Source organism: Panthera leo, chromosome B1 (genome assembly GCF_018350215.1).
Source record: "Panthera leo isolate Ple1 chromosome B1, P.leo_Ple1_pat1.1, whole genome shotgun sequence".
NCBI classification, from domain to species: domain Eukaryota; kingdom Metazoa; phylum Chordata; class Mammalia; order Carnivora; family Felidae; genus Panthera; species Panthera leo.
The window spans coordinates 142,451,695-142,474,476 of NC_056682.1; the positions used below are offsets into that span (position 1 = coordinate 142,451,695).

Below are 22,782 nucleotides of genomic sequence, written 5' to 3' on the forward strand. Positions count from 1 at the left end.
AGCAGTGCAAAAATGTTCCTCTTTCTCCGCATTCTTGCCACCATGTGTTGTTTCCGGAGTTGTTCATTTTAGCCATTCTGACAGGTGTGAGGTGGTATCTCATTGTGGTTTTGATTTGTATTTCCCTGATGACGAGTGAGGCTGAGCATCTTTTCATGTGTCTGTTAGTCATCTGGATGTCTTCTTTGAAAAAGTGTCTGTTCATGTCTTCTGCCCATTTCTGCACTAGATTATTTGTTTTTTGGGTGTTGAGTTTGGTAAATTCTTCCTAGATTTTGGATACTAACCCTTTATCCGATAGTCATTTGCAAATATCTTCTCCCATTCTGTAGGCTGCCTCTTAGTTTTGTTGATTGTTTCCTTCACTGTGCGACATCTCTCTTGTTTTTTAACCATTTTTTGATTAAGATTTCTCTCGTACCACCCCAGGGTTTCTTTTTCAAGATCTACTCTTTTTAGTGTGTTTCTTAAGTTGTGATCTTTCAGTTGTAGTTAATAATAAGCAATGAAGTGAAACTATTACTTTATCTTGGTTTGATAATTTCATTAAAGCAGCCTAAATTTTGTTTAGTTTAGTTTTGGCAGCAGTGTCATGTTGGCTTATTGAACTTGTTTTTAAAGCCGCCTTTTTTTTTTAAAACATTTTTTTAAAATGTTTATTTATATTTGAGAGAGAGAGAGACAGAGGGTGAGAGGGGGGAGGGGCAGACAGAGAGGGAGACCGAATCCGAAGTAGGCTCCAGGTTCTGAGCTGTCAGCACAAAGCCCAATGCATGGCTCGAACTCACAAGCAGTGAGATCATGACCTGAGCCGAAGTTGGACGCTTAACCAACTGAGCCACCCCGGTGCCCCTCCCTCTCTTTAAATACTGCACTGCCTTAGTTATTATAGCATTATAATAAGTGTTTGGTGGCATAAACTTTGTGTTTTTCTCAAGATTGTGTTGGCTGTTGTTAGCCCTTTGCTCTTTGAATATATTTTAAAATGCACTGGTCAGTTAAAAAGTTTGGGGAGTCAGTTACTGAATCTGTCAGTTTGGGGAGAATTCTTTGTAATATGAGTCTTCCATTTCATGAACATAGACTATCTCGCCATGTTCTTTAAAGTTGGTCCTCCGGAGCATCTGGGTGGCTCAGTCCGTAAAGCATCTGACTTCGGCTCAGGGCATGGTCTCACGGTTCATGAGTTTGAGCCCCTTGTCAGGCTGTGTGCTGACAACTCGGAGCCTGGAGCCTGCTTCAGATTCTGTCTGTCTCTCTCTCTCTCTCTCTCTCTCTCTCTGTCTCTAGCCCCACTTCCTCTGCTTGTGCTCTGTCTCTCAAAACTGAATAAATGTTAAAAAAAAAAAAAAATTAAAGTTGGTCCTAAGTTTCTTTTAATAATGGTTGGTAGTTTAGGTTTATTTCTAGATATTTGAGTCTTGGTGAGGCTATTACAAATGGTATTTTAGATTTTTTATTTTTTTAATATGCTGTTTCTGTACACTGGTATATGGAAATAAAATAGCTTTTTATATATTGATCATACTAAATTAGCTTACAGACTGATTTGTATTTTTTTTATTTAAAAAAATTTTAATGTTTATTAGTTTTGAGAGAGAGAGCGCGTGAGCTGGGGAGGGGCAGAGAGAGAGCTAGAGACACAGAATCCGAAGCAGGTTCCAGACCTCCAGCTGTCAGCACAGAGGCCAAGGTGGGGTTTGAACTCACAAACCATGAGATCATGACCTGAGCCAAAGTCACACTTAAGCAACTGAGCCACCCAGGCATCCTGGACTCATTTGTATTTTTGTATATTATACATAGACATGTTTACTGTAAATAATCATGGTTTTGTTTCTTCCTATCCAGTTCTTAATACTTTTTATTTATTTTTCTTGTTTTATGGAATTAGCTAGGGCCTCCAGAATCCCACTGAATATAAGCAGCAAGTATCTTTGTCTCAGTTTTAGTTTGAGAGGAAAGTTTTGAGTATTTCACCATTATAATATTTGTTATATATTCTTTAGGTCATCTTGATCAGATTAGGAAGATTATCTCCCTTAATTTGTCAAGAGATTTTTTTTTAAATAGGTGTTAAGGTTTTTTATTTACATCATTGGATTTTGTTAACAGTGTGCTTAGGAATTTTGCATTTATATTCATGGGTAAGATTGGTTTGTGATGCCTTTTGTCAGGTTTTCATAATAAAGTATGCTGGCTTTGTAAAATGAATTGGGAAATGTTCCTGCTTTTTTTAAAAAAAATGCTCTCTCTCAATTTGTTTAGGTCGGTGTTACTTCTTTCTTAAAGGTTGGCAGGTTCCACTGGGGGCCTAGAGATTTATTTGTGGGAAAGTATTAAATAATTCAATTTCTTTGGTAAACGTGAGACTAATCAGGTCTTCATTTAAATCTTATTTTAGTTTTGTAAATTGTGTTTTTCAAGTAATTCATTTATTTCATTTAAATTGTCAAATTATTTGTGTAAAGTTGTTTAATATCATTTTTCTTTTTTTTTAAAGGTAGAGAGAGTGCACACATGAGCAGGGGAGGGGCAGAGAAAGAGAGAGGGAGAGAGAGAATTGTAAGCAGGCTCCATGCCCAGCACAGAGCCCCCACATGGGAGTTGATCTCACAACCATGAGATCACGACCTGAGAGTAAATCAAGAGTCAGATGCTCAACCAGCTGAGCCACCCAGGCAGCCCTATAATATCTTTTTAACATTGAAAAAGTTCATAATAATGTTCTTTTTTCATTTACTTATTGATTTGTGCTTTTTCTTGATTAGTGTTTCTAGAGATCTGTGGATTAGTCTTTTAGTTCTGTTGATACTCCCTGTTGTACATTTGCTTTTTTTTTTTTTTTTTTTTTTTTTTTTTTTTTAAGTAGGCTTCCCACCCAGCACAGAACCCATTGTGGGGCTTGAACTCAAGACTGTGGCATCCAGACCTAAGCTGAGGTCGAGTTGGATACCTGAGCCACCCAGGCACCCCACACATTTGTTTTCTTTTTAAGTTTTGCTCTTTTTTTCATTTCTTGCTTCTGTTACCTTTGTGTAATTTGCTGCTCTTTATCTTGAAGTAGATGCTTAAAAAATTGATTCTTGTATTTTAAGATACACATTTAAAATTAAGGTTTCCTCGAAGTGTAGTTGTTCAACCATGTCTCATTTGCCTCACATGGGGTTCTTAATTTCAGTTACTATATTTTTTAGTTCTAGAATTTCCTTTTGGATTTTTTTTATAGGTATCATTTTTCTAGTGAAATTCTTCATTTTTTCATTTATTTTCCTGCTTTTCCTCTATTTTCTTGTATATTAAGTCCTTTTTTTCCTTTTTTTAAAAATGTTTATTTATTTATTTTGAAAGAGAGCACGAGCAGGGGAGGGGCAGAGAGAGAGAGAATCCCAAGCAGAGGCTCTGCACTGTCAGCACAGAGCCTGATGTGGGGCCCTGTCCCATGAACCGTGAGATCATGCCCTGAACTGAAACCAAGAGTTGGATGTTCAGCTGACTGAGCCACCCACGTGTCCCTTAAGTCCTTTTCAAAGATCTAGGTCTTTTTGTTGCTATCCCTTTTTTCTCTTGGTTTTTGGTCACTTCGTTCTTTTATCATACCTGCTTAATTTTTCTTAATTAAGTTTTTAATTTTAATTCCAGTATTGTTAACATACAGTGTTAGAGTCCAGATGTACAATATAGTGATTCGGTATATCTATTCCTTATTCAGTGCTCATCGAGATAAGTGTATTCTTAATCCCTTTCACCTATTTCACCCATCCCCCCCCCACCATCCTCCCCTCTGGCAACCATCAACTTGTTCTCTGTAGTAGAGTCTGTTTCTTGGTTTGTGTGTCTCTCTCTTTTTCTCCCCTTTTGTTCGTTTGTTCCATTTCTTAAATTCCACATATGTGTGAAATCATATGGTATTTGCCTTTTTCTGACTGACTTTGCTTAGCATTATACTATATAGCATACCCAATAATTTTTAATTGGATGCTGAACATTATGAAAAATTGTAAAGGCTCTAGATGTTTTCTTGTTACAGAAGGGTTCAGTCTTTTTTTGGTGGGCAAACTGAGTAGGAGATGAATCACTTTAACCCAGTCAGAGATGGTGCTGATTGAAGTCTGGGCAGCAGTTGGGTATGGCTTCATCTCCCTATGGTTTGCCCCCCTCCTAGAGTGTAACCAAGAATTCCACCTGAGAACTTGGGAGGTTGCTGAAGGGTGCTGAACTCATTCTTCCTTTTCAGAGGCTTTTGCTTAGCTTCTTACATCTCTATCCTTCCCAACTTCAGAATTTTATTCAGAAAATTTCATTCAAGGGATTCCTGGGTGGCTCAGTTAAGAGTCCTGTTTTTGGTTTCTGCTCAGGTCACGATCTCATGGTTCATGAGTTCAGGTCCATGTCAGGCTCTGCACTAATAGTGCAGAGCCTGCTTGGGATTCTTTCTCCCTCTGTTGCCTATCCCCCACGTGCTCTCTAGTTCTCTCAAAATAAATAAATAATAAACTTAAAATTTCATTTCAAAATTAAGGGGGAAATCAACTGAGTGTCACATTTAGTTCTCTGACCCTCCCTGTCCCTCTAGGTTCTTGGCTCCTCAAGTCTCCATATTTTGTCTCTAGCCCTATAAAAGCCTCAAAAGCTCTGTAGGTTTCCTTGCCCATACTCAGTCTTTTGGCATACTCACAGGAGGGGCAGATGCCCTGAAGGAAAACTACTATAGAATATTGATTCCTCTCATTTAAGGTTTCCCCATACTCAAAAGTGAATAGAACACTCCTGTGAAAACTTTTGTAAGCTGAAATGTTGTAAAGTGAAGAAACAATTACCATTAACTTATCAGGGAAATTTTTTGAGTGTTCCTAGACCATCTCTTTGGCTTTTCTGATACCTTAGGACACATCTTGCTAACAGATGGACAAAGTAACTCAAGATAGTACTGATGCTCTCAGACAATGTTCAAAGCCATGGTGGCTTGATGCTGAGATACTGAGTGTAGTTCTGGGGAAAGGAGATTGGCAGTACCGATCTGCTGCTCTGGGTGTACCATCACCATCTCCTTAACATCTTGTTGCAAAACAAGTGCTGAATGCTGTGTTTACTTTTTGCCTTTTTTCGTAAAAGTGAAAATTCTCTTCAGAGTTTTTCATGTACTAATGTAGATTTTCAGTAAAAGCTAAGTGACATAACATGGACTTTTGAAATTTGAGGATACCTGTACCTCGCATCCAGGATCTTAGATCTGCAAAGCCTGGTGGTCCTAGAAGTTCTGATGACTTCAAAACAGGTGGTGGTGGTGGTGGTGGTGGTGAATAGCTTTTCTAGTTCTCCGCTGGACTGTAGGTTATTACCTAATCTGTCATAGCGAAAAGCAGAAATGTAACTTTTCTTAATGTTCAACTTTAGAGATGTGACAGGAGAGGCTGTGGGAGCAGAGGAAAGTACTTTGCTCAACTAGAATTACTAGGAAAAGTGTAGTGAGGAGTGACCATTGAAATAGCTCTTCAAGGATAAATAATAGGACAGGTAAAAGAGAAGGGGTGTGTTCCAACCAGAGGGAACAGTATGAACAGAGGAGCAGTGATAGAATAAAATAACATGGCAGAAGCAAGGAAGGACTATAAATATACAAGTGCTATCCTTACAGTATGAATTTTAAGGCAGAAAGAGATGGAAGGTGAGTGAGGCTGGAGAGGTAGATCATAGGGATTTGTATGCCATGCCTGGGGGATTGTACTTAATCTTTTAGGTAATGGTGAGCCTTTTAGAGTTTAAAGCTGGGGAGGATTTGTATTTTAATGATCAGAATGTAACATGTGAAATATAAAGCCCTATGTTTTACCAGGTTGAATCAATGCATTATAAATTCTCTTGAGGATTGGCTGTTAACCAATGAACTGAACTCTCTTAACCCTATTTGAGGAATCCACGGAAAAGAAAACATCCCTTGATCAAGAAGTACTATCTGCGGTGGGCAGGCAGTTCTGCTTTCCTTTCTTCCTTCTGTCCTTCCTTCTGAATGGGATTACTTAGACACAGAACTTAATTTTTCTAAAGCTATCCTAATAATATTACTGTTTCATAAGTACATGCTTGAATCGATTTGAAAAAGTGATGTTAGTACGACTTCCCTAAGAGTGAGTCTTAAACTGTTAACCTTTTGTGAGTTTTTTGTTGTAGTTGTTATTTTTGTTAATTTTGACTAGTGATATTAATACTAGCCATGCAGGAATGCTTTCTTGGCTCTGTTCCCAAATTTTAATATAAGATGTAAAGTCTAAAGATCCTGTTATCTCTTTTATAACTAGTTGTATTATACTTGGTTTAAAAATTATATGTAATATTTTGTAAATTTTTTCTGGCATCACTAGAGCATCAGGTATTTTTAGAAGTGGAAAGAACAAAACTAGTATTTTAAGTGCCTTTTGCATTCTGTTTCTACATTTAGTTTTATAGCTACGATATGAAATCTATATAACCATGTTCCCTATGTTACATACTCTTATAGCACATTATGTTCATCTTTTGTGGCACTTCTTACAGTTATATGTTTGTGTTATCTGTTTAATTCAAAAATACCAAATAAACACACTATGTAATATAATTTATGAGTTAGGGATCTTTTTCTCCTCTATCCCCATTGTGTAGATGTCTGAGCTGAAGGTGGAATTAATGGTGTCTTTGTTCTTTCATTGATACTCTAGATCATTGTTCTTTCACCTCCCTAAAACCTCCCCAGTTCCATCAGATTCTGTCACCATCTGTTTCTCCTTGCATGAATGTATTTCCATGTCATTGATTTGTTTGGATGGCTTGCTTAACATTACTTTTCTGTTTTGGCATTTTAGATAAAAGCTCATCTTGGTAGGAATTTAATTTCTCTTGAATGCTTAAGTCTCTCCATATACAAGTATCGTGACTGCCTTCATTTGGCTCTCAGGGAGCCCCTAGACCGGAACTAGTTCTTAAAGTAGCACCTGAGGGCTCTGTGGAAAATGATATATTATAACCAGTGACTATGCTAACTGCTTTTTGACTCAGGGCCTAGCTGTCAGTCTGTGTCTGCTTCCTCTCGCCTTTCTCAAGAAGCTCCAGCTCCAGATGATAATGTTTTGCCACCTTTTTGAGACTCTTTGAGAGAGAATTGAAGCTCCTGGTTCTAATAGCGTAACTCCAGTTTCCTCTGTCATGTTGGACAATAGTCTGTGCAGGATATAAATTCCCTTGCTACTCTATGCACCCAGAACCTGTCAAGCCCATAGCTTCAGTTTCATGAACTGCCTTATGTTTCTTTTTGATCAGTGGCATTATACCACTGATTCTCAGAGTATCTGTTTCTAGCAGTCTTTTTCACCCACCTTGATTTTATTTGTAAGTCAGAAGAGCTTAACAATAGGTTATTTCCTCTGCGTTAACATCATTCCTATGCTTCAGAGTAAAGTTCACAGGCTTAAAAAAACAGCTCTTTTCCGTGCCTTTAAAATGATCATATTGTTTCCTCACTTTTTAAGATGCAGATGTGTTGTTGTCTCTTATAAGAAGCTTTCATTCTACTTCCACACAGGACCAAGTGCCCTTCCAGTATGCTCCCTTAGTGCCTCATACATACCTCTCTTTTACGCTAATCACAGTTGATTGATATTTTCTTAAGTTTGCCTCACCATGAGACTTTAAGTTTCAGAGTTTAAATAGGAAGTTTTTTTATTCATCATTGTATTCCCAGGATGTGTCATATGATAGACACTAAATGTTTATTAATATGAACTGAATTAAATGTTTTGATTGTCAGATGTTTTCAGATTATTGGTCATAGTCTTAACACCAGTTTGGTGGTGAGATGTTAACATAAGAGGTTGTAAACCATTTTTATCTCATTTTCTTGTCCGTATTTCTTGTGTAGTATTCTAGGGTCATTCTTTATTGACAAAAGGAGTTGACCAGAAGGTAGATATGGCAGTTAATCTTCTAAAATACCAGTTAAAACTGGGTTTAGAGTTAGATGTAAAAATGATAATAAGTGTGATTAGTTGGTTTGACCCACACTAAGAAACACTTTACTATGTTGTGCCAAAGTGAAAAGTGACAGAGAAGTTGGAAAAAAATGAGAAATTGGCTAGCTAGTTCAATGGCAGAGATTTTAATGAGCACCAAGTCATGTATTTCTCACAAGACTAAAGAAAGCCAGGAGGAGGGAGAGAGAGAAATTCCAACTTAAACTTGGAGGAGATAAAGTTGTTAAGATATACAGCCCTCCATGTTTTAAAAAAAAATTTTTTTTTTTAATGTTTATTTATTATTGAGAGACAGAGACAGAGCATGAGCATAGGAGGGGCAGACAGAGGAGGAGACACAGAATCCAAAGCAGGCTCCAGGCTCTGAGCTGTTACCACAGAGCCCGAAGTGGGGCTCAAATTCACAAACTGCCGAGATCATGACCTGAGCCGAAGTCAGACGCTCAACTGACTCAGCCACCCAGGCACCTCAGCCCTCCATGTTTTAATAGCTCTTAATGTATCTTTCTGTGCTATAAGAATTAATTTCATAAAATTGACCCAGAGTAATCAGGAAAAAGGTTTAAGCTATGACCTTTCTACTTTCTAAGGAATTAGATAAATAATATATTTTAAAAGCTTTCCATCTAAAATGGTTATGATTATAAAGACTGCAGTGCTTTATAATCTGGGTTAAAGATTAAACCTTTACTTGTCTGGAACCCTCACTTACTAAAAATACTTTTTTCCACTAATCACAGTCATTTCTGTACTTTGTTGTGTTTACCTGGCAGAAGTAGTACTTACAGATCTATTTTGTTTATTATAAGTATTAGGTTTTATTTATTTTTTTTTGTGGGGCCTGCAAAACTCAAGGGTAAAGTTATCTAAATAATAATTACTTTAAAGTGTGTACCATCTAAAAATTAAGCCTATAAAGCAGTTTAAAATAATACATAGGAAGCAGTAACATTATATGTTTGTATAGTAATATCTCCATTGGTAAATTAATTCAGGTGATTTTCTCTTCAGTATTTTTCTGTGATCTTTAAATTTGTAATTCATCTGTTGTCACTGGTATCTTTCATTTATTCTTGTTGATTTTAGTTTTAATTTTAATGGGCTATTAATCCTATTGCCATACTCCATTTGTATTTTCTAAGATGGTTTAATGGCTATTTGCTGCCTTAGAAAGAAATTCCCTGTATTTTCTTATTCTCTAGAATTGGGAAACTTAATTCCAAAGTTACTCTCAGTTGATAATAGTGATACCTAAACTTTTAAAGTGTTATATATTCCCTGGACACCTTAGATTAATTGAAGTATAAGTATATGGTGAAATGACATAATGAAGATTATTTAATAAAGAAAAAGAGACTGGTGGATATTGATAATAAATGCTATGATCAGTAAATAACATTTTATCTTCATTCATCTCAAGCTTGATAGATTTTGAGTAAAGTTAACATTTTTAGCATCTAAATGTATTCCATTGCATTTGCTAACCTTTTATAAGAGAGAATTCATTCTTGATGGTAACTTGGAACTTCACTTGTTCTCTCTCTCTCTCTCTCTCTCTTTTTTTTTTTTCTCTTTCTCTTTTACTTGTTCCCTTATAGAATGTTTCTCCATCCCAGAGAGATGAAGTGATTCAGTGGCTGGCCAAACTCAAGTACCAATTCAACCTTTACCCAGAAACATTTGCTTTGGCTAGCAGTCTTTTGGACAGGTTTTTAGCTACTGTAAAGGTAAATATTTTAGGATACACTTAAACACAACCTCTTGTTTGAGGGTTTATATGCTAAACCAGGGGCAATTAGTAAACATTCTGGAAAGTGAAAAAGAGTGGAAAACCTTCCTGGAAATGGTATATGTGCCTATTAAGACATGATGTTTTTTGCCATTGCTTTACATTTTTGGAAATATTTCTAATTGTATTCTGTAATTTTCTTTTTGCTACAAGTATTCATAACTTATACTTAACCTGTGAAATTTTTGATTTCCTGATTTTAAATACCATATATCAGCAGAACGTTGTCTTTAAACACATTGGTGTACTAGAAGTGGACAGTGAACTAGACTAGAAAAGTATAAGCCTGTTGCACATTTTTTTCTTTATTTATTGAATATCCATATTGTGTAGTGTTTTGAAAATATATAAATACATTCTAGAGGCATACATTTGGAGTATAACAAGATGAACAACGTAAAATAAGTTTGTTATGTTTTTGTTGAATGACAGCATACAAAAATACATAAAGAAGTTTATATTGTCCCTGTTGGTGTAACATATCATTGGCTATATTATGTGAAATTTGTCATAGTAGGCCCTCAATTGATTTAAATCAGAAATACAGCATTCATTTAATGGCAAGGCATGAAAAAGTAGAAGAGTAAATCATTTGTTGTCATTTGTATGCCTAGGAATATGTAAGCTGGGGGAACTACGAATTCAGTGTCGGGGATGCTGTACTCTTTGTTATAAAAAATAGAAGCCAGTGGAAGAATTTGGATGGCCACTCAGTTACCTTTTTATAAAGTTTCACACTTGTACTCTTAAGAGACTTAAAGAATTTTTAATTATAATGATACTAATTGCCTGAAATGTAGGTAATCTGAGACGTCTACTTTTAGCTCTGTATCAAGTCCCCCCCTCACATTCCCCCTACTATAGCTAACCTCCCTTACAGAGAAAGATAGTGTCCTTTATTGATTTTTATGTCCTTCACAAATTATTAATAACCTTATTGTAGCTTCTGTCACAGAAAAGGTTCTTACCTTATTATTGAACATTTTAAACAAATTTGGGGGAGTTTCTGGATCAGTTAGAGAATGTTGCCAAGTATAATGTCATTATTTTCACGTTTCTTATTTAATGGGTCTTGTCATGTTATTAGCATAAGATTCTCTTAGGTGGTTAATCTGTGTTGAAATATGTATTCATGTTTTAAATAAAAGCAGACCATACAAGGCTGCAGCAATGAATGGAGCCTGAATCCTAGCTGTGCAGAAGAAAATGCTACGTAGCTCTTGAATTCAAAAGTATGGACCCTGATGGGGCACCTGGCTGGCTCAGTTGGAAGAGTGTGCAGCTCTTGATCTTGGGGTTATGAGTTTGAGTCCTACTTTGGGTATAGAGATTACTTAAATAAATTTAAATTTTTTAAACAAGTATGAACCCTGAGCCCTATTTAGCTTCTGAATCTGAATCTCTAGTTGGTGATATCTGGATGTCTGTATTTAAAGAAACAAAACAAACTGCACAGATGATTCTGATGTACATCCAGGAGTGAGAACTACTGTTTCTTTAAAAAAAAAAAAAAAAAAAAAAAAATCACACTTGCTATTGGGATTCTTTTTATTATAAAATTTATTGGTGCCCTTGATTTAAGGGTTGCATTACCTAACCTAAAGTTGTTAACTATTGGGCTCTTCTTTGTAGTGAACTCTGATTACCTCAAGGATTTGGTCTGTTGTATACTTGGGGAGATAAGGGAGCCTGGAAAATGGTCTTAGCTGCAAGATCTGCCTTCACTTCCTATATCACTTGTGTGATGTCCCTTAACTGCTGAGACATAATAGACATGACAATATTTTTGGAAGTGCTTTCTAAATCATAATATTCTGATTAATATTAATGATTACCTAAAAATGTTGATAGTTTTGAACCAGCTGTTATTTTTCATGTAGGCAGAGGACTAGAAGGTTCTAGACAGTATGCCACTTTAAGACAGTGGTCACTGGCGTGTTTATTAAATAAGTTAATCAAAGCTGCATCAGGTTACCTGAAGATTTCCATAATTTCACAGGAATGTAATATTTGAGTATAAAATAAATGTCAAAACAGGGCTGGCTTATTTATGTTACATCTATGTCATTCAGTATAATTGGACTTAATTGTTCTGGTTATTTGAAACTGTATTCTGATGCTGGGTTGGCAAACTCTTATACTACCAATAAGATAGAAAGTAGGCCTACCTTGTCATAGATCAGGAAAACAGGCAAATTCAAGCCCTCCTATGTGTGTTAAACCCTTTAGAAAGATTTCCCCCCTACTAATTGATTCTGTATGTATTTAGGAACCTTTCTTATGGAACTTGAATATATGTATATGTATATATGTATATGTATGATGCATATACATATGAATATATGAATATGTATATATGTATATATACACACACACACACAATACACACTTGTTTTTGTGGACACTTAATTAGAAAATTTCTATTCATCTGCCAGCCTATAATTTTTAAAGCATTTCGAATGTGTTTATAGTCTTTTTTTTATATTCTTTTGGTTTAATTCTCCTAACATCTAGTATGTTAATATTACTGACGTGACAGGTAAAGAGAGTAAGATTAAAATTAGCTCAAAAAATACACACATGTACAAAGAGTTAATTTTTGGAACTTTATTGAATAAAAAATTGTCTTCTAAAATTAAATTCTTTTTTGCTGGATAGAAATTTAACTTTAGCTAACTAGCATTGGTTGAATTTCTAGCAATGTAGTATAGTATTTTCATAGAATATAATATGGCTAGGGTTGTGAAGTTAAAAAAGTTGGTCCTGGTCTTAGAAAACAATGGGTGGGAATCAGATTAATTATTCCTTAGAATTTTGTGCATACTGTCTCACCTATATATCTAGTTTTGTTTGTTTGGTTTTTTTTTTTTTTTTTTAACAAACTCTTACAGCTTTTTGAAAAATCACTGAAGTTGCTTTTTTCTCCTCTTCAAAATTTTAGGCCCACCCAAAATACTTGAGTTGTATTGCAATCAGCTGTTTTTTCCTAGCTGCCAAGACTGTTGAGGAGGATGAGGTAAATATTTTCCTTTAAAGATTAGTTATGTCTTTTTCTTGAAAATTTCTCTCCATTTATTAGCTTGCTTTCTATTTATGTGAACAAAAATTGAAAATTAGCTTATTTTTTTCTGTCCTCTTCGCCCTGCCGTGTTCCTCTTTGCTTTTGACAGAGAATTCCAGTATTAAAGGTGTTGGCAAGAGACAGTTTTTGTGGATGTTCTTCATCTGAAATTCTGAGGATGGAGAGAATTATTCTGGATAAGTTGAATTGGGATCTTCACACAGCTACGCCATTGGATTTTCTTCACATTGTGAGTATACCTGAATCTCTCAGATTTTTATTTGAATATGTAGTCTTATTTTAGTAACCTAGAAAGTAGATTGCCAACTCATTTTTTTTGTTGTGATTTTTAGGAAAAGAAAAATTACTATAGATAACCAAGGAAAACTGGGAAATTAACATATATGTCAAATTACATGAAACTAAAACTACAGACTTAAGAAATTGAGTAATACCTGAGGTTAATATCAGTTTCTGTGCATAATTTACCTAAAACTTTAAATAAAACTAGTATGATGTTCTTACGATTTCTTTTCAGTTCCATGCCATTGCAGTGTCAGCTAGGCCTCAGTTACTTTTCAGTTTGCCCAAACTGAGCCCATCTCAACATTTGGCAGTCCTTACCAAGCAACTCCTTCATTGTATGGCCTGCAACCAACTTCTGCAATTCAAAGGATCCATGCTTGCTCTGGCCATGGTTAGTTTGGAAATGGAGAAACTTATTCCTGATTGGCTTCCTCTTACAATTGAACTGCTTCAGAAAGCACAGGTAGGTGCCAAATTAAGTGTTCATTTTAAGTTCATCTCTCATTGGGATACGTAGGGTTGCTAGATGACTATAAAACTAAGAGACATTTCTAATCTTATAATGGCAAACTGCTTTTAAGAGGAGACAAGAGTAAAGTAATATACACTTCAAACTTACGGGTTAGGTGAACTTTTTTCTCTTGTAAAGCTTAGTATTTTTTTTGCTTCTTTTCAACCCTTCTAAGTTACTTAAATTTTTAAGAATCTTGACAAATTAATAAGATTCTCTATAATATATTGTCCTTTAGTTTTGTATGAAGAACCTTCTTAGCTATATTTGTAGGTTTCACCATAGTACATCTATACTTCGCTTATTTTGTAAAAATCAAAAACATAAATGGCAAGAAGTTTGCTTTTTAGACAAGCAAATAATTGACTAGAAAGTGAAGTATTTGTACTAGACTTTGTCAAGTAGAAGCTAACTTTCTGAAAGAGGTTTTGTCCTGGTAGTTCCTATTATTGCCTAAAATTAGTCAATCACTTCTATCTGCAAATTCGTATAAAATTTTACAGGCCAGTTAAATTTTTTGTCAACTATCTATATAAAATGTAAGAGTTTTAATGGAGAAAATTCTCAAATGGATAGTTAGTAATGGTACTATATGTTAGCAAATGCTTTGAATAATCTTATGTCACCCAATAGAATGTAAAGTTTAGATCTGCAAACCATATGCCTCTGCCAACTGAGTCCATAAAAGACTTATGAATTCACTTTCCCTTTATATGTCCTTATTTATTCTTATTTGGTAGTAGTTATTCTGATATATTTTATTGGATTTTATTTAGAGAAGAGACTTAAATTCTGAGCTAAAGTAATTATATTTTATAATAAAAAAACTAGTCTTAGCAAAGAGCTTCAGTTATTGAACTAATAAAACTTAGAATACTATTAAAGAAAAATGAGAATAATACTTGAATTTGGTGTTTTGTAAGATGCTTATAATTGATGTCATAGATATGAACTGTGAAAGTTAGCAGACATAGAAATACCTCAGTGCTACCTCTTAGCTCTGAAAATTTTAGGCCCTAGTCTGTGAGCAGAGAAGGATTGAGGGTCTTTTCATAAAAGGTTGGTGATCAACACAGTATATTAGCTAGCGGCCCATTCCTCTTCTGTTTTGTTTAGTTTTTAGCATGGGTCAGCTTGTTCTATATCCCTGGGATAGATAGGCATATGATGTTAGTTAGAAACACAGGCTGTTTCTCTTTTACAGGAGAGAGATTTTTTTTTCTTCAATTTTTTTTTTTTTAACGTTTGTTTATTTTTGAGAGAGACAGAGACAGAGCGTGAGCAGGGGAGGGACAGAGAGAGAGGGAGACACAGAATCTGCAGCAGGCTCCAGGCTCTGAGCTATTTGTCAGCAGAGAGCCCGACATGGGGCTCGAACCATGAACTTACGAGATCGTGACCTGAGCTGAAGTCAGACGCTTAACCGATTGAGCCACCCAGGCACCCTGAGATAAGTTCTTCTAGCGTACCTTAGATTGTTATAATTGAAAAGTATTTCTTTCCATTGAAATTAATGCTATAGTGAAAGTAGATTCTAGGAGATAGTTGCTATTTAGTGAGAATTTTTAGAAACTATCACAAATCATAGAAGAGAATAGTGTGGTACAGGAAATTTACTTTGCTTATCTATTGTATTGGAAAGTGAAGTTGAATGTTAATCATTTACATTAGACTGTGGAAGTGGGGTATGGGACGTTAATAGAAAACCTCTACATTTCATTTTTCATTTTTTTATTGGGACAAATGACATCTTTAAATGCTCTGACTTGATCTCTGTGCTAATTCCCAAAGCTAGTACAGGAAAAGTTGTTATATGAACTGTTACTGTCAAAAAGAAAGGACGGACTTTGAAGCATAAATAATAAGAATGTTATAAATAGCGTATGTATTCTGTAGCTTTGAGAGTTTATTTCTAAAAAACACTGGGAAATATGCTTATTCTCTTTCATAAGTCTTCTGGTGTTTTGTGTTAAGAAAATGTTCATTGAAACTTGTTCCTTTTTTACTGAAGTAGTATTATAGACTTGGAATTCTTGGAATTTGAAGGGATCTTCTTAGAAATTCCATTCAACTCCTTTATTTTAAATCTGCAGTTCAGGGTACTTGGTACTTTCTCAGAGACCCACAGGACTACTTAGTAAAGGACCAGTGCTTTGTCCATACAAACCTTAAAGATTTAGTTCAGTGGTTTTCAGAATTTCTTTTAGAACTGGAATCCTTCCCTTGACTCCAGTAAAATCTTGTACACACACAATCCCAGAATGTAAGGTAGGAAAGTATTTCTTTGTAATAATGTATTTGGGGCAGAGACCTGTTGGATGCAGAGTCTGAACATGGCCCCTTCCCTTCTGCATGTTGTTTGGATATAGTTTGAAAACCAGTGTTTAATTTTCTTATACATACATAAATATATTCCACAAACTTTTACTGGAAAATCTGTGATCCAGGCACTGGGAATACAGTGGTTGTAAAAAAACAAAAAAAAGGTTCTGCCCTGTGTAGTATTCAAATTCTAACGGAGAAGATAAAAACAATTGTCACAGCACTTGAGATTTTGGTACTTGGTCTTAACAGTTCTCTAAAACCAGCTGGGACTGATAGCCAACATACGTGGCCTAAACCTGGTGGATCTGGATTCTTGAAGGCTCAGTGCTATGTTTGCTAAGTTCATTTGTGTTTAGGTAGGAATACGAGGTCTAATATCTTTGTAATTAGATGGGTTCAAATAAATATTCCTCCTGGATTCTTGGGTCTAGTATAGGAAATTTTTGTGGAATATTGGTGAGACCATGCCAGAATTACTTATAACATGTTTCCCAGTATCCTGGTTTGAGAGGACTGCTCATTTTTATCCTAGATACTTCATGCTGTGCGGGGGCCACTGTCACTGGCTCTGCCTTTGTTCCCTCTGGAATTCAGACAAAGTTTCCCTGGTTTGAAAGGCAAGCTTCCCTCCTAGTTGACCACCCCTGCCTCTTAGCTACATGTTGGTCGCCATTTTGAGATGGCCAAACCTCTTTCTCTTACCCCTTTTTTCATTGCCCTACTTCTGTAGCTGTACTCACATCTTCCTCTTTCTGACTGATGTGGCCCACCTTTGAGAATCTCAGGATGTTAACTTTGCTGAAAGAGTGTGGTGGTCTTCCTAGTCCCTAGCCAAGCAGTAGTCACAGTTGATGTTCTCTCCAGTAGTTTAAAACTAGAGGAGGGTGTTATGTGGTGCCTGGGTGGCTAAGTTGGTTGCGGGTCCAGCTTTTAGCCCGGGTCATGATCTTGTGATTTGTGGGTTGGAGCCTGGTGTCAGGCTCTGTGCTGACAGCTCAGGCCCTGGAGCCTGCTTCAGATTCTGTCTCTCTATCTCTCTCTCTCTCTCTCTCTCTCAAAAAAAAAAAAAAATAATAATAATAATAAATTAAAAAAAATAAAAAAAAATTTTTTTAACTAGAGTAGGGAATTAAAGAAGCAGGCCTTCCTCACCAGGATCTCCCAGTTCTTCTTTAAGGTGCCTAAGATCAGACTGCTGCAGCAGGTGTTTTCAGTCCTTCATGCTGTCCACCAAACATGGGTCCTTCAAAACCTATCATTTATGTGATGGTATTCTTCACCCCTTTCCCATCTGGATGTCTGTCCTATAATTGCCCCACCTTCCTTGGTGAGCTACATTACAGTTGTGTTTGTTTTCTTAGCAAGCGATACTTAAAAATGTTTACCGTATTTGAAGTCTGTGAACGTAGTCATGAAAAATAACAATAGATGTTCTCTTAACATCCTACAATTAGAATGAGTTCACTTTAAAACAGTTTCATTAGAGGACTTGTCTGGTGTATGAAGTTGTAGTAATTCCAGTTTATGTGCTTGTTTTGTTTCCTCCACTGGATCTCAGCAAGGGTCATACTCTTACGTAGAACAAATTCAGGTAGTAAATTAGAAGGAATTTCTTTTGATATGTTATTTTGGAAAAAGGATTTAATTGGATGGAAATAGAGTTCATATAGATGGTATTGGTTTGAATAATGTCTTTCTAGCTCTGTCATTTTCTAAAATACAGTTGACTCTTGAACACAGGTTTGAACTGCATGGGTCCAGTTATAAATTGATTTTTTTTTACAGTACGCTCTTATAAATATGTCTTACGATTTCCTTAACATTTTCTTTTCTCCATCTTTATTGTAAGTGTATAATGCATACACAAAATATGTGCTTATCAACTATTTATGTTATTGGTAAGGGTTCTGGTCAACAGTAGGCTGTTAATAAAGTTTTGGGGAGTTGAAAGTTAGATGCAGATTTTCAACTTTGGGGGTTGGTGCCCATAACCGCCCCATGTTGTTCAAGGGTCAACTGTGTAACGTTCTATTAAAATTTATTAATTTTTTCACAGAGAAAGATTATAGTGGCATACTCTTCCTTTTACTTGAAATACATGTCTTTTTTCAAACCAATAGCATCTATATGAACTCTACTTTTCAGGATTCTGCTGTGGTATTATGCCCCATGGCCAAGGCATGAGAGTATGTATGATACTTTTGTGGGCCCCCGAGCATTAGTCATTTGCTAAGAACAGTATTATACTCTAGCCCTTTTTTCATTTCCCAATTTGTGTCTTTCATTTCTGTTACCACTCTTTTGTGGGCTTCTTGAAGCATTGGCTAGGGTACCTCTTTCTTTAAAGAACTTTTAAAGCCCCATTCCTCTTCTGTGTTTTTTGTTCCACTGTTCTTAGCATGACTCAGCTTGTTCTGCATCCCTGAGACATGATAAGCCCTAGCCTATGGTTGTAAGCTTAATAGTTGGGGACTATCTTTAAGTATTATAAATTCTTTTAAGGGAAGAAAAGAAATTCTAAGACTAGTTAATAGTATTTTGCCCTTAAGGTGTTACCTAGTGTTTTTTAAACTAGGAAAAAATTTAGTGAACAAAACGGTAGATATTAAAAATGGTCATTTTCGTGTATTATTTCTGACAGTTTTAGGCATTTTAACATTTGTACTGTGAAAGCACCTGCTGTTGATTTCTTCTTTCCACTGATGCTTTCCTGCATAACAAATAATATTCTTACAGATAAAAATAGTATTGTGACCAAATATGTTTCTGTTATCGCAGACCATATTACTTTATTTTCTCTCTGGTATTTCACATAGTTATGCTGTGTACTGCAGGTTATATAGGTATAAATAAGATGTGGTTAAGAAATGTCCAAAAATACTTGTAAAATATACAAGACTAGAAAGTGACCCCGATAGTTAATAGTTTAAATAGGCTTCCTGGAGGTGGTGGCAGTTAGCCAGGTCTGGATGGAATTGGTAATCCAGTTTTAACAGGTAGAAACAGGATGAGCAAGGATAAAGTAAGAAAGGGCAAGATTTACACAGAATAGAGAAAGCACGCCTGTTTGGCAGAAATTGGGGTAAGTCAGGGAATAAGGCTGAAAAAGAGGGTTGGGGTCAGATTGTAGAGAGCCTTTATACCAAGCTAAAGAGGTTAGCTTATTTCTGGTAGGCATTGGGGTGCCGCTAAAAAAATTGAATAGGGGAAGAAATGTATGTTGCCTAGAGGAAGATTATTTTAACTAGAGCTATAATTACAGGGAAAGGAGGACACAGAGACTAATTAGACTCCTTGAAAGCCTCCTATTATAGTCACTGTGCTAGAAAAGAAAGTTTGGGAATAGAAATGAATATGATACAATGGCTGCCTTTTGGGGGCTTATAGTCTGTAATGGAAAAAGTAAATGTTTAATGGATTATTTTAATACGATGTGGTGTGTAATGACAGGTTGAAATAGATATAGATGGCCCTGGAATTTGGGTGTGTGGTGGCAAGAGGAGTTAAGGGTAGCTTCAGAAAGGATACCTGAACTATCCTGAAGGTTAAGAAGAAATTAGTCAAACCCCAAATTAAAAACATTTCTTCTTAAAGTTGTCAAGCCTAATTTCTACAAAAATATAATTTGTCAAAAGTTCTCATTTGCTGTTTTAAAAACAAAATACTTAAATTGTTCTAAATTCTTAGCTAGATGATCTTCCCCATCCCTTACTTAAATTTTTTTGTGCCTCTGGTTTTTTCCTTAAATTTTTAATGAATTTTGTGTTTATCTGTTCCTTGGTCCTCATGAAGAGATTGGAAGTGGCAAAGAGGGTAGAGTGAAGGGCCCTGTAGACAAGAGGAATACACTGGACAAGAGTGGACATTGCATATACACAGTGAACAAAAGAGAATAGTTTCTGTTTTCATGAAGATGTTGCATATAATTGCAGTTACAGAATTAAAGGTCCAAAGAGACTTCCTTTAGAAGTACAGATTTGGACATAATCCCTAAGAAGATGATGGGTAGACTGGAGGAATAGCTGGATTTCAAGTAGAAGATGTGGGGAGAGACAAAGCTGGGGAGGACAGAGGGCGCAGTGAGGAAAAGCTGCCAGCATATTAATTAAACGATCAACCTTTGTTTTTTTTCTTCCTGGCCCAGATGGCTAGCTCCCAGCTGATCCACTGTCGGGAGCTTGTGGCACATCACCTTTCTTCTCTACAGTCTTCCCTGCCTCTAAATTCCGTTTATGTCTACCGTCCCCTCAAGCACACCCTGGTGACCTGTGACAAAGGAGTGTTCAGATTACATCCCTCCTCTGTCCCAGGCCCAGATTTAGATTTCTCCAAGGACAACAGCAAACCAGAAGTGCCAGTCAGAGGTGCAGCAGCCTTCTACCATCATCTCCCAGCTGCCAGTGGGTGCAAGCATACCTCTGCTAAACGCAAAGTAGAGGAAATGGAAGTGGATGACTTCTATGATGGAATCAAACGGCTCTATAATGAAGATAATGCTTCAGAAAGTGTGGGTTCTGTTTGTGGCACTGATCTGTCAAGGCAAGAGGGACATACCTCTCCTTGTCCACCTTTGCAGCCAGTTTCTGTCATGTAGCTTCAAGTGTTACCTTCAAGTGCAAACTAAGGTAGACTACTCTGGGAATTAGGAACATGGAAAACCAGGAAAGTTTCTATAAAGTTACATACCTTATCAGGCCGATTTGAAGTGAGCCAGAAAAAAACCCATTTACTTGGGTAGCAAATTATAATCAACATTATTTAAGCATTTAAAGACCAAAAAAGTTAGAAACTTCAGAAAAGATCATTTTTTTTAAGTTAAGTTTTTTTAGTATTTGTCAGTTCCATTCTTTTCTCTGCTAAGATGTAATGGAGATTGACCCCATGTCAAAAATTTATATTCAAGTGTTTTAAGTTCCAAAATTCATAGCTAGCACACTCTGTCACCAGCATCCTGATTTAATTTTCCTCATTTTTGCTTGCTTGTTTATTGAATACTAAATGAACTTTATGCATGTTGATCTATAGCCTGACTTCCACTGATTAGGAAACCCTCAAAATTATTTTTTAGCAATTTAGTGAATAAATTCATTTCAGTGTGACAGCCATGTTTTAATCCATGATTCAAATTAATCCCAAAAGGGTACTTTAAAATTGCCCTATATGAATGAGAAGTGGTAATAGAAAAAGGACTGACATTACCACATTGATTTTGGGTTTCTTATTTCAATTCCTGGAGTCTGGAAACAAAATTATTGTTTTTATTTTTGTTTTTCTTAAATTGAAGCTTAAAAGTGGCATGTAATTAGGATATGGTTATTAGATTTGTTGAAAGCATTTTTGAAATTTATATAAAAGAATTTGTGATAAAGTTCATGTATCCAGGTGCTCACCAAAGAAACCTGTAACAACTAAGATTTTTTTTTTTTTTTTTTTTTTGGTAACTGATCAGTTTTCATTCATTTGTAATCAGTAGGAGAGACTGTCTAGATGTCGGGGCAGCTCTATGATTCGGGTCTATAACATGTAATAACTGAATTCAGTGCCCTAGATTTATGTTAAGCTATTAGGATTTTCTTGATGGAAGTTATTCACCCTCCCTGTATTTCTCTTAATGACTTCTGGATCCTCAGCTCCCTGTGCAGTCTGAAGAAGGTATTGCAGTCAGAACCATGTGCTGATGATAAAAAGCCTCTGGTAGCAATAAAAGTTGTCCTTAACCTTTGTATCTTTAACTTTTTTTCTGCTTGTGAAGAGGTACAAGTTCCTGATTGCTTAGACACTGGTATTGGGATAAAAATCCCAAAATATGCTCACAGAAAATAAAACAGGATTTAAATGTGACTGAGGAATGTAGGTTTTGACGTAAAGAATTTTTCTATTATCTCTTTTTCTTACCTTCCAAATAGTAAATTTTCATTTGATGGAATGGTTTGTGAGAGCACCCATGTCTGGATGACATCATTTTTAGCCCACTGGTTTCGTTCTGGTTTAGCAGAGCAAGAGTATTCTTAGGTCACCACTTGACTTCTTTGAAATTACTAAGGTTTGACTGCCTGCACAACCTTGCAATCCATTCAAATGGGAAACTTTTACTTCAGTGTAAGTACAGGCAGTGGGAGGGAAGATTTAAAAACATGAACTGTTTATGGGTGAAGATAGCAAGAGATTGGCTTTGTAGATACACATTTTAAAAAATCACACCCTAATTTTCATCTGGTCTGTTACTTAATTCTCCTGCATTGGGGAGCTCTAAGAAATTTACAACTACATGTGTTCACCATTTCTGTTAAATAAATGGCACTTAATCCCCCCTACCTCCATTTAACAGATGTTCAAGCTAGGGATGAAACTCTTAACATCAGAATATTTCTAGTCCAGCCACTACAGATTGAATATAAGAGGGCAATAAGATTTTAATTAGTTGACTTTGAGGTTTTCTAATCTTACCAAAAACTGATAAATCAGTTTGGAACATAGTATTGTTTCTAAAAAAAAGTGTTTTTTAAAATATTTTGGAGAGAGAGTGCACACAAGCAGGACAGCAGAGAGGGAGACACAGAATTCAAAGCAGGCTACAGGCTCTGAGCCGTCAGCACAGAGCCCAACGTGGGGCTCGAAATCATGAATCGAGAGATCATAAACTGAGCCAAAGTCAGACACTTAACTGACTGAGCCACCCAGGTGCCCCAGAACATGGTAGTTCTTATGGGAAACTGAGTTGGGATGGTTGGGCTGCCAGCTTTCATGCTTCAAAGCTATTTAACCCATAGTTCAATTAAATGAAGGT

The 22,782-nt window shown here is 36.0% G+C and overlaps 1 protein-coding gene across 1 annotated transcript in view; it reads left to right on the forward strand.

The window, feature by feature from the left end:
* The window catches only part of CCNI (cyclin I), a 35,189-nt gene extending 13,477 nt beyond the window's left edge, over window positions 1-21,712 (forward strand). Inside the window, exons 3-7 of the mRNA XM_042936138.1 lie at window positions 9,602-9,730; window positions 12,734-12,808; window positions 12,963-13,103; window positions 13,392-13,622; window positions 20,140-21,712. Coding sequence (XP_042792072.1) covers window positions 9,602-9,730; window positions 12,734-12,808; window positions 12,963-13,103; window positions 13,392-13,622; window positions 20,140-20,589 — 1,026 coding nt within the window. The 3' untranslated portion in view covers window positions 20,590-21,712. The remainder of the gene's footprint in view (window positions 1-9,601; window positions 9,731-12,733; window positions 12,809-12,962; window positions 13,104-13,391; window positions 13,623-20,139) is intronic.
* The last annotated feature ends 1,070 nt before the right edge of the window (window positions 21,713-22,782 follow it).